General features: G+C 42.1%; 2 protein-coding genes across 2 annotated transcripts in view; one reads left to right on the top strand and one right to left on the bottom strand. All coding sequences in view use genetic code 11, as the record gives it.

Moving 5' to 3' along the window:
* The window catches only part of EGR_04397 (Exosome complex exonuclease RRP45), a gene marked incomplete at both ends in the record, with an annotated part of 6,013 nt that extends 2,650 nt beyond the window's left edge, over nucleotides 1-3,363 (bottom strand). Inside the window, 3 exons of the mRNA XM_024493646.1 lie at nucleotides 664-905; nucleotides 2,620-2,867; nucleotides 3,096-3,363. Coding sequence (XP_024351967.1) covers nucleotides 664-905; nucleotides 2,620-2,867; nucleotides 3,096-3,363 — 758 coding nt within the window. The remainder of the gene's footprint in view (nucleotides 1-663; nucleotides 906-2,619; nucleotides 2,868-3,095) is intronic.
* Nucleotides 3,364-4,202: 839 nt separating this feature from the next.
* EGR_04396 (hypothetical protein) lies at nucleotides 4,203-11,815 on the top strand (the record flags this gene model as incomplete). The annotated part of the gene is made up of 10 exons (XM_024493645.1): nucleotides 4,203-4,409; nucleotides 4,462-4,704; nucleotides 4,742-4,864; nucleotides 4,903-5,070; nucleotides 6,666-6,934; nucleotides 6,955-7,078; nucleotides 7,723-7,983; nucleotides 8,839-9,002; nucleotides 11,375-11,475; nucleotides 11,658-11,815. The coding sequence occupies 10 exons, from the start codon at nucleotides 4,203-4,205 to the stop codon at nucleotides 11,813-11,815; spliced, it is 1,818 nt and encodes a 605-aa protein (XP_024351966.1).
* Between the last annotated feature and the right edge of the window lie 720 nt (nucleotides 11,816-12,535).

The following is a 12,535-nucleotide window of genomic DNA, read 5'->3' as shown; positions in this document are numbered from 1 at the left end:
CCGTTTCCTAACCAGCTGAGTGCGCTTTGCGTTCTACCCTTCGTTAAACGTTAACCGTCAAAGGAACAGATGAACTAACAATCGAGCAAACGAACGTACTATTGGTTCATTTCACACAGCTCACTCACTGCACCACAACACGCAGCACCACAGAATCATGAACTATAAACTTGAAGCGCAATTACCACAAGAAAGGGAAATAATCCGCAAAGGTGGAAAAGGTTAGCAAAGCTGGGCAGAGGCTCTGGGATGATATCGTTATTTCAAGCTTAACTTTATCATCCTTTTTCCTCAGCCGTCCATTTCCAGAACCTTTTGATCGGTTCAACGAAAAGCAAAATTGTTGCTTATTTGGGAAGGCAATATTATCGGTTCTACAAGCAATAAGAACCAGAAATAAGGCGATTTTCGATGATAAATCTGAAATAGCCTTTCCAGTTGTCTATTCCCGGCACTTTTGGTTGTCGTTTAAAACGCAACAACGCAACGCTTCAATATCACTTCAGCATTGCCACAATGCTGTTGCTTAAGCAGACCATCAAATTTCCATGCAAAGTTTCAGCGCTTATGCAACATTGTTTACTTAAATTGAATAAGTAAAAAATTATAAAACGAAATGTACCAGACAAATTAAAAAAGCGGGGTAAAGCCTCGTCAAACTACCTAGAAAGACTTTCCGGTCGAATTGAGGTGGTGAGTCCAGAAGTGTGAACACAGCAAAGCTCCTCATGCGCAGTGAGACCGACCATCACCCGCCCTCCGGTTAGGACTGCCTCCTCTCGCTGCGTGGGATCCTGGAGAATAACTTTGGTGTCAGAGGCCAGACCGAGGGTCACCAATACAGGAGTACGACGTAAGTTCAGGCGCACCGGTGGACGGTGCTTCATCTCCGTGTCAACAATAATCTGTTACCAAGAGGAACCATAGACGCACACAGGCATCATTTGGCCACTTAGAGATCCATTTTCCTTACGCCTCAAACTGTGCCAGCTATGCTTAAAACGGCTTTACACATTCCGACGGTAAACTTGGAATATGATTATTTTTAATGTATTTTTGCCCCACTGGCAAAAGTTCTGTGACATTTTGAACTAATTCTGAATCACTTAAGATAAAGAGGTGGTTGTTAGCGATCGTGTTTGCAATGACAAGGCACTAACTATGGGTTTGACCAAATAAAAGAAATAATTTTAACATCATGCTTGAACAATTTCGTAACTTTTAAAATAGGGCATGTGAAATACTCCCACCTCTTCCCTCTTGGCAGCTGAATTAAACACAGAGTGGAAAGTGAGCAAAGAGAAATTGGTACTAAATACTAAATACTAACTAACACCACCTTAAACTACGCATTTTATCAAATAGCTCTACTTTAAGGCAAATGTTTCTACAGATAGTGATTTGTACGTAAAATCCACCCATTCTAAAGTATTGCACAGCCTTACGAAGTACAAAGTAAGTGAATTACAGAAATAAAGCACAAAAGGGGATGAAGGGACCCCGCAATACTACATCTTCACTATGCTATTTAGAATCATAGGCCCCAAGGACATATTCACAAAGGATTCCACCAACTAAGAGAAATAAGATCGCCACTTTTAGCCCATTATGACAAATTAGCCTTCGTGTATGGATTTGACAGCAACGCATTCATTCCAAACGAATCTGCTCCCGTGTGAATGCTGTTCTTCCACACCATATCAGCCATACAGGATGTATTGGAATGATCTTACAAGTGCAAAAGGGGAGTCAAGTGGCCTTTGTAATGCATAGTAAATCGAAATTAAGAAACTGAAGTCGAATAAAAAACACGTACACACATACAGACCATTCGTATCCTGCCTGTTAACCATGCTCGAAACAGTTGCATGGGGTCCGGTTTCGCGAAAATTATGCTTCAACGTCTAGCATTCAAATCTCAGAGCAGAAGTAATCTCGACTGATTAATGCAGTTCCCACAGGCAATACTCGATTGAGCGAATTTCAGGTGCAGGAATAAAAGACGGACGACCGAACGGCTTCGAAATTTCATTAACAACTAAGTGTTAAAAGATTAATTTATTCTACATCATTTATTTGAATCGTAAAAAACATTACTTCCACACACTTATTCAAAACGTCTCGATAAGCTCTTAAATGTATTAACTCACAAAAGTGTTTGAGGGAAGAGGAATATCTTCTTAAAAGGTCTGTAAAATAGAAACAATGCTTATGTGGACTTTGGGACAGGTCAGACTAAAAATAAAGCGCGTAAAAGAAACGATTGGGAGGTATGGATTGGCCTGCACAAAAAGTAGTATTGTTTGCACAACATGCAGTTGCTTAGTTAGCAATCCTTCACAAAATTTCGTCCCAATAGCTGCAATTGGTTAAAAACAGCTGAAAACTGGTCCACAGAACAAAATATTTCACGATTTGATTCTTTGCAGATGGAAAATTGTTTCTGGATTCAAGTTGATAAGCCTAAGCTATTTTGATAGGCCAAACGTATTTTGCGCAAATGTTGGTTGCGTTACCTTGCTGAAGAACACCTTCATCTTAGACGCTTCATCAAAACTTTTAGTGTCACCAGTTCTGAATGTTAAGTAACTGTGACTTCGATGGGGATTGCCTATTCACCTTTCCATCATCGTTAACGAACACATCTGGCCGACGAAAGGAGGCCAAAGCAGCGACGGCAGCAAGTGCACCGCAGTCACCCAAATTCCCGTCAAAAGAAAGGGCTTTGAGATCGACACGAATAGCGAACACGCGTTCCCAGGCGACGATACAAAGGGCATCGACGTCAATAGAATCACGAAGACACGTTTGCAGCACCGAGGAAAGGCGTCGACCCTCGTCATCACGGCCCCGGATTTTTCGTCTACCTGTGGCGAAAATAAAAAAAGTCGTTTATTAATATCTCGACACATGATAAGTATATTCCCAGGCTCTATTCAAAGTCACAAAACCCAAAAACATATAAACCACCTACTCTCAAGCGTTCGGAAATAAATGCTAATCAAGTATAAAGCGTTATAAACAGAACCTTTAACAGAAATACAAGTCAGGTCACTAAAATCTATGAAGGAGTTGAATAAAAATCCAGTACCAACCTTCCAAAAATGACACCAGGGTGGCATCAAAGTTGACAAAAACAACACCTTGGGCGGGTCTGTAATGTTTAGGTTCGACTACCTCCGCAGACACTTTCGCAAGGACCGAAGTGGAACCTATGTTCACGATGCAGCAACCGCCGCATGGATAGCCACTTGGAAAACGAAAATTGATTTCGCGATACTCCTTTAAAGATCTGCCGTCAAGTCTGATGCCAGATAACAACATCTGAGTAAGCGTCGCACATTCTGCGTCCGATAATTGCATCTTGTCAGTGAGGCGTGGAGTTGAAGCCTCACCAATTTGAAGCGTTGGTGAATAGTATATCAAAGCAAACAAATATATCAAATGGCTGAAAAACAAAGATGAAAGACCAAAGCGTATTTAATCCAAAATTTATTAAGTATTTAAATACCTTGGTGGTAAGGCAGTTAATTTTTGGCAATGACGCAGCGCAGCCAGGAGAACTTTACTTATTGCCCCTGTGTCAAATTTTGTAGTGCTCTTTAAGAAAAAACATGCAATATTATGCTCTTGTGGGTAAGATTAGAACACACTCTTTGGCATCGTATACCTTCTTTACCCATTTTTTGGTTTTCTGAATTGTCACAAACCAAAACGCTCAAAATACAATTTTTGTTTCTTCACACCTCAATCTGTTTACTTTTTAAAGTACGTTTCACATTAGGAATGTTCGTTCGCCTTTGTTTGTTTTGATATTTAGCTGAAAACTCTTTAAGGACTTGTGGGTGTGGTGAGTCTTTAATTGTTAGTGGGCATCAGCGATAGTGCGGTTAAGTTCCCACTTGACACCACCCTCTTCCTCATTCACGAATTGGTTTCTTTGATTTGAACATTAATTCAGGTTACCTTTACTTTTAATCGATACGATTTGTCAAATGATTGCCTATTCAGTGCCTTGGTTGTTACCGTTTATCGAACATTAAGTTCGAAAATACTAGCACATATTTGAGGTAGTGAGTGTGCAGCTGCTTCTCATATTTCTCTTCTGAGATGATTGCCAATCTCTCCAATTTAATATCTTGTCACTCATTTTCGCTTTCGAACGCCCACTTTTAGGTGGATCTAATTAGTGAGCATCCTTAATGTATGTTGTCGAAATTGGCCAATGGGAGTGCTCCGATGATGAAAATAAGGAGTCCGATTTCCGACATCAATGTCTACTTTTATTCCTCTACAATGTCTACTTGAATTTCTCATTAGAGAAAAACTCTCTTGAGACTTTTATTGGTCCTCGAGATGAACAGAGTGTTCTACGCATGGCTTTGGCGCAAATCAAGTTTAAAGCTAAAGTACGCACAGAATAAGAAGATGGTTTTACGTCACTAAATTTTTGTTTTTCAGTTGTCCTCAGAAGAACTGGATTTACTTTGGATCGGGATATGCAGGCAGAGGCTGTTCTGTTTCCAAACCAATTATTGTGAACTTGTTCAAACTGTTGAGGATATACTCACCACTTGTAATGTCATCGATCGACTTCACCTACTAAAGGCCGTAAAGACAGAATATGAAACAAACGCTCCGCTAATGGAGACTTTACATGCCACTGAATACCTTGTTGTAACAAGCCAACTCTCGTGGTTTGAGGTAGACTGTCCTAATATTCAATTAGCTATGTTTTTAGTCCCTCGTGGTATCTCTACTGATTGAAATCGGTGTACCACACCTACGATTCGTCAATACTCCAGAATTCAAACCATTTCACTCACTGCAACTCTGTTCTACCCCACCGGAACGCTACACCGAGGTAACGTACCTTACCTTTTTGGCGTCTAAACACTCTAGGCCGAACCTCTATCGCGTGCTCTCCTGGCGTATCTGGCAGTTGGAGTGAATATCAGGAACACTATTGATTTGGCTCTCATTATTAACAAGCCTTTTCGAGGTTTCAGCAAATCTTTCTTTGCTATTCTTCGTCATGTTGCTGAAAACTCTTCTATTCTTCCTGGGCAGGTAATTCCAGTGATTCAGACACAAGAGAGATTGTCCTCAGATTCACTATCATTAATTTCGTCTTTTATGATGTTGCTGGCTTGTATATACCGTGCATTTATATTCTGCTTGAGTGTAGACCATGAATGCCGTTAATCTAGTTTGATTGATGGTCGTTAGCAAGGCTTAGTCTCCAGAAATAATTTTTTTAAATCACAATATTTACTTTCATGATGACTTATTTGACAGTTGAGTATGTGAATGATCTCCCAATTCTGCTCTTGAACCCAACCACTTTAATTACAAAATTAAAAAAAAAGGGATATCTGGCTAGAATTTACTTATTTTTTTATTCTTTTTGCCCTTCTAAAAAGTAGATATTCGATCTGATTTCCACTTCTTTTTGCACTACCCAATGAAATGTTCGTTAGATTAACGAATCTTGGAATACACAAGCAATTTTCCATTATAAATCAGTCACTTGGCAAACAATTTCCGAATGATGGGTTCTCATAACCTGAAAGAAGGGAAGAATACCGAATCGGTAACCTCTGAGGCATATCGTCGATTGATTTTTCGGAGTCGGAAGGAATCCATTCCTTTAGTAATTTGCACAAACCTGCTTTGGCAGTTGGTGCGATTGTAAATAGGTCGTCTCTTCACTCACGTCAAACATTAGCGGAAGCCGCTCTCAATTTGTCAATCTCGTGATCTTCCCGGATATGCTACATCTCTGAGTGCCTCCTTAGCGGTATCAATCCTATGGTTGAGTATTTTTGGATTGCACTTTGAGCCGCGGCACGCTGTACCTTTTTAAGGGGACTTCGGCAACTTCAGAGCCGAGTCGAATTCCACGCCACACCTCCCGAATTCAGCCTACATTTGAGGATATGGGGCTCGAAGGAAGTAGGAAAGTAACTAGGAGTGACGGTCGACTGATGTATTTGTTCTGCGTAGTTCGTATGAATAACCGCATTACAAATCTCTACTATGAGCTGCAACCTAGTTATTTACTCTTATAAATATTGTAGTTTATAAATGCAGCTGCTGTTCGTTTCTATCCAATAGCCAATGAGGTGATTAATTCTGGTTTTTAAAGTCTTATATGCATTGTCAAACTGCTTGCTTTGTATAACTCGTTCATTCATTTCTGTATTTGAGCAATGAATGTGAAATACAGTAGGCTAAAGATTTTCATCTGTCAAGAGTGGCGCCTTCAAACTCCTGGTAACTGTTTTAAATCCCCTGTTTGCTCTATCAGGATCACTTCCGTTACCAGGGTCGTAGGAAAATCTACCCTTACAGCACAGATGTTTTGTATTCTGATAATGGTGCCAACACTTTCAATATCGAACTAACAGATTTAACTGCGCCTTAACATCTACAAGATCAGGAATATCTATGATTCGCGGCGATCGGTAATGATATACAAATAAGGAGCATTGTCACCTCTATGTGGCGCTGGTGGAGAACGTTGCATTGCACCGTGGAATCTTTCTTTAGTTCTTGAATTTAAGCAAGGCCTAAGTTTAGATGTACGAATCACAATCTTAATAATCTTTTAGAGGTCAAACATGACTGGTTTTTTAATCTCTCACTTCCGGCATTCCGTTTAGCTGGTACTCTCCTATCCAGCATGCATGACAGAATCGGCCGCAACTTCAACTTTAAGCGAGCAAAACGCTAAACTCTTGCGACCTTCTAGCCCCAACTTGACTCATCTTGCTAATACTATCCGCAGTTGTCAGGACGCTCTCTCTGGTTACCTTAGTGACGATTCGACGCTGGCCGCTAGTAGCGAGTTTGGACGTATGTCCACGCAGTCGGCAGCCTCCGCTGTCTGTGCTTGCTTTACTGCGGCTGTAAAAGCCTTCAGCCTCTCAAGGTCCCAGGGACTCCCATTAGACCCGCCTGGCCCCTTGAGACTGTCAAAGAAGCTAAGGGAAGGTTGTGCAGGGAATTGGAGGTGCTTATGTCCTCCCCATTGGTGTCCGGTATGGAACCTTTTCTAACTTCAACTCCGAATCGGGTGAGTGCATATGCATGTTTTGGAATTTAGGTAATTGTCAACCCCTTGATGTGTTAATATGCCTTGGCTGTTCAGCTATCTCGTTCGCTTAGACGAAAAACTCTAAGTACCTGTGGCGGGCTGACATATTTTACATTCCATATTATGAGTGGTCAGGCCAAAGCGGGCATGCGGCCCACGTTTACTTAAAAAGTACGCTACCGCGGCTGTTATACCTAATAACGAGTGCCAAAAGTGTTCTGAACTGAACTGAACCAGGCTGCCCTAGGGTGGCTCTCCAGGTATTAGTTAAACGCTGAAGTAAGTGTAGCACATATGCGACAAAAATCTTCCTAAAAAATGCATGCTTAGTCTCTTGACTTTTAAAATCCAGCTTTTATAAACCCAAAACGCACTGTTTAGTTTGAAAGCCTCTTGCATTTACCTTTCCTAAACCCATTCGGGGAAGTGTTGCATTCGAGACTAAAGCTAGTGTGTTCACTACCAATGTCTGCCTCGGTGGAAAACCAACCACAAATCAACCTTTTTAAACTAATTTATATGCGGTATATTTCATTAGAAGGGAATGTGTGATGCTACGTACGGACGTGGGTAAGAAGATCGAAGTTAGTAATAAACATTTTAGGAGATTCCCTTCTCTCTAGCCGACCCACGCAGGCGGATCGATTCAGGGTCGAACGGCCTTCAGACTGGCACGTCTCTTTCTTCTCTTTGAAGCAGCAGGCCAGGTGGCTGCGACCCGTCTCAGTCCCTCTTGTTACACGCCCAAAACACCACTTGGGCAGCGCACCTTCTCTGCCTTCTTTCAGTCACCTTCCTCCGCTGAAACTACACCTCCAGCTGCTACTGCTACTGACACGCTGAAGGCTGAGGAGGATAACATAGCATATCGTGCTATTAAACTCGTTAGTGGCTTTTTGTTTTCCCTGAATTAGGTATTAACACCTTTGAATCATGGTATTTTCTCCACCTACTCTACACCCAGTAGTCTGGGGGTTTCAGGCCAAGGGATTTAAAGTAAGGGGTGTAAGCAGTATATCGCTGATATAATTAAGCGGTTCTTTCAACCTCAGAATTAATAGTTGGCTCAAGTATCTGGTTTCAGACCGTCATGCTGGGGCTAAAGTTTTGTAAAAAAAATGAGTATGGACGAAATGAATTTGCCGCCGAGTTTCTTGATAATACGCCTTGCTTGTGGAATAAAACCCCACGGTTTTGACAATACATTGACATCAAGTATACCACAACAGAGACAATTCGAATAAATTCTAGGAGTCCATTTTAAAAGCAAGTTATCCAATGACAATACACGAGAAGGACGTATTCGCCTGTAATCGCTACGGTTGGCAGATAAGATGATGGAAACTAGGCGTGCCTTGCCATCATCCATGGTCGGCAAGAAGCTTTCGGCAGCATTGGGTTTATCCACCGCAGATTTCATTCCCTAAAAATTTGTTCTACTTTTTTCAATTGATATTTAACTCTGCAGAACCTAAGGACTCGTACAACCACAGAACCATTTTTAAGGACCAGATACTGCATTTTTTCTTTACATGCTCCTTTGCTACCTCATTCATGGTTTGACATGGGAAGAGTTGTTAGTATGTTGAACGATTTTCAGAATGGTCTTATTCACTACTTTTTTAAGCTCCACTTTGCTGATTAAGAGCGAAAAACTGTCTTCCCACCCACCGTTCCTACTCCAACTTTTCCATATCTCAGGTTTTCGGTCGTGATGATCTTGTTCGTCATTACCACAGAAATATTCGTCTCACATGTGGCTTCGTCCCACAACAGGTGATTTGCCCGTGGATCAGGCAGTCGTTCCGTGCTCTGCTTCAGTGTTCATAGTGTCGAATGACTACTCTACCGTGCTTTTGGGTTGGGAATGGAACCACTATGGTCGGAGTCGGCGTCAACAGACGTATGACCGACCGTGTTTGAACCATTCAAATGTCCCACTACTAAGCGTGTCGTCGTCTTAGTTTGCGAATGTGAGTTGACACATGTGAGTTACGGGTTGCTAGCCCTTGTTGACAGTAAACTTTGGCCCGCGTCAGCACGCAGGCGTACCACTGTTGTCAGTCATCTTTATGGCCGGTGTCTGGACCGGCCTGGTCGACGCCATACGTGTCGGGTTTGTAAAGCAGTAGTAAGCCAGACTTGACACCACTGCGTGTAGTATCACCACGTCCCCTCGACTTGTTATCGTAAGAGGCTAACATGGAAGCCCCACTCTCAATTGAACGCTGGTTGTAGATCTAGCGCTGATCATTCCCAAAAATCAGTAGCAGCGTGTGACTCAGAATTTGATGTTAAATCTTGAGCTTTCTGTGGGAAGATATGTGAGAAGCTTCTTGTAATGAAGATTTGTGGATACTTTTTTGGTCCTCTACTTTGTGGTTCATTGAATTCGCTTACCAGTCCCGCGAGGCCGTTGCGGTTGGAATGTCTTTCATTTGTATTTATTCACATGCTTTCAGCCGAAGCGCGTTCTGCACGCACGCTATCAGTCAAATCTTGAGTGGGCGGTGATCAACTCGGAGTCATCCTCTCCTCCTGTCTCCAGACGCCAAAACCCCAAATTCATTGGGAGTGATTTGAAGCAAGTTTCAACTCATCCTGTTTTCTGTATTTCACCAAAAATCGGCACCTTGAATTGTGCAATCTAATATCCATTCCGTGATGGCTCGTTCAAAATGCCGCTTTTTGGAGCTATGGAGGAATCTTTCACACGCGTGTACTATCTGTGAACACGCGTTTTTTTTGTAGAACTACGAAGCTTCAAAGTATTTGATTAGTGGAGACGTGGTGAGCTAATTATTAGACACGCTGTACGTTAGTGGATTCATTATAGCATTCCTTAACAGGGTCGATGGCAAATGGGCTTTCACAGCCCAGACTTTTTGTCGCTCTAATATGACACTGGAATGGCCTATTTAACCGACACTTGAGAACTAGATAACCCCATTCAGCTGTTGTTACAAACCCAACCAATCTGTTTTCCTACACGACTCGGTGCAATAAGTTATGGTGAATTAGCGAAGATTGCATATCGCTTGCATATTTGTGTGGTTGTATTCAATCAAAATAAATCACTACATCACACTATGTTGAAGTGATATAAATATTTTAAGGTAGCATCCCTTTTTCTTCCACTTGGTCATTCGTTACCATCTATCCATTCATTTTATCCTCTCTTTGGTTCATCCGTTTATGGGTTCAGCTGTCCATGCATCCACTGCCCTACCCATCGCACATTCCCATTTTGCCTATTCATTTGTCCATCTGTAATTAATCAATTTAACCAGACCCCAAACACCTTCTCTATTGGTTCATTCATTTATTCCTTGATAAACTCGAATATGCACCTGTCCATTCATGTGTTTAGCTGACCTTTTGCTCATTTAAATATTGATGAATTTATCCATTCACGCGTCCTTCCTTCCTCGATTCACCTATAAGTCCCCAATTCCACTATTCGCCCACTCGTCCGTTGTCCACTCAAGCTGGCGTTTCAACTTTGATGCGACAGGAATTCATGTCAGATCTTGCACTACTCATCACCTTAGTTTCAGATCAGCTCTCTTTCACGTAACACTTGGCTCCTTTTTAGATTAAAAGTCGACTATCGAAGCAGGACGTATCACTTAAACCAGTACGTCGCACTGCATACAGTGCGGTCATTGGCTAAACACATCCTAGTTTCGTTTACGTTGTGTTTCTAACCTTGACGTCGAAAGTGACTTTATCGTACCAGGATGACGTCCCACTAGGGCTTCCGTCGGTGATGGGTGGTTTTGCATGGAATTAGTCAGTAGGGAGTCTCTTTACTTGTCCGGTGCATTTAGTGTGAAGCTGTGGAGGAAGAGTATCCGTGCTAGTGTGTTATCCGCAATAGTTACGGAACTCCGGCGATGTGAACTCTGCTCCATTGTCTGTGACAGGCATCACCGTAAACTCGTGCTGGCTGAGGGTTTGGCGTCATGTCCGTTTTGTTATCTTGTTGAAGGGTGTTCTAGCTGGATGAGACTGGACTTTCCTGCGTATGACATGTGTCGAATAATGGGATTAGTAGCGGGCCATGCTTGTCACTTACTGCTATTGTGTAGTTCGTAGTGCTGACTTGACTTCAGCCTTCCTTTTATTTCTGACAAGGATCCATTTTTTGCTCCATAACGAAGTCGAATTCATTAGAAAAGCTTCAGAAATCATGCACTGGCTAGTTGAGGTATGTGAAATATAATTAAGTAGGGTTACTCTATCTCAAATCATTTTTTTCTATTCTTTCTTTAGACAAGAGCGGTCAGTAACATATAGGCCCCGTCTTCCTCTATCTGCTTCCGTGAAGAAGCCGAGGAGACTGTTTGGTGATGACTGCGACGAGGAAGGAGAAAGTAATCCCTCTGGTAACTACTTCCATCTCCCTACTTGGCGTCGAAAATATATGACGCATATTCCTTATTAGCACTGAGTGAATTCAGTAACTACTAACAGAGGTGTTGCGGTACTCGGCCTGACCAACAAGGTTATACGATTCGATCTCATTCTCCGACTTAATTACAATTTTCTTCCGTAGCCCATTCCGCAGAGGATCCCGAAGTAAAGGAGGTCAATCCAAGGGCATCAAAATCGCAACAAGCAAGGTCCTTTAACCAGACTAGGCTGAAGTCATTGCACAAGGCCCCTCCAACCAATCAGCCTACGATTTTGGGCTTCTTAAAGCGGAAACCCTGAATTTCTTCTGACTACTTGAGTTCACACTTTGTCGTGGTGCCAGGAATGTAATGTCTGTTTCATTATGAATAAAAATGGTAATGTTGTTACAACCATTCATTAGTGAATGCCACAGCGGTTTTACATCTTCGGTTTTCCCAAGGGGGGGAGGGGGCACGGCTGTTACTTATTCGTCTCGCTGCAAACGCGGTCCGCGGCTCATGTATGGTGCTCTTTGGGTTCCTGCTACGGAGGTACTTGAGTAGGAGGCACGGGAGTCGATGAGGATCCTGAATCATCCTTAGCCCTGATGGGAGCGGAACGCAGGCTGTGTATTTTCGAGTGCACCAGTTTTATCTCACGGGCTGTGGGCGAGTAAGTTCCGATTTAGTTGAAGCATTTTGTTCAGCTGACGAAATGCAAGTCAGTATTGAAGCAGGGTATTTGCATTCTAAACAAGCAAAATATCATTTGTTAATTGTTTTATGATCTAATGTCATGAAAACGACTAAAAGTAGGGACTTTAGAGATATGTACTCACCACTGCTAAAAAGAAAAAGACTTTAAAATTTGGGCAAAAAAATATTCTGATTGTCATTTAAAAGTGTTTGTTTGAAAGGTATTGAATTTGTTCAAATCTCGCATTCAAACAGCAAGGTTTCTTTGTTTTAATGCTCCCAGAGATTGCCATTATTTGGTCATAACCGTCCGTCCTGCCGCACAGTTTGGATTTCGATTCGC

This window comes from Echinococcus granulosus (genome assembly GCF_000524195.1).
Source record: "Echinococcus granulosus chromosome Unknown EG_S00027, whole genome shotgun sequence".
Lineage (NCBI taxonomy): Eukaryota > Metazoa > Platyhelminthes > Cestoda > Cyclophyllidea > Taeniidae > Echinococcus > Echinococcus granulosus.
Note: the sequence above shows the minus strand (reverse complement) of the source record. Positions and strands in the feature narration are given on the sequence as shown.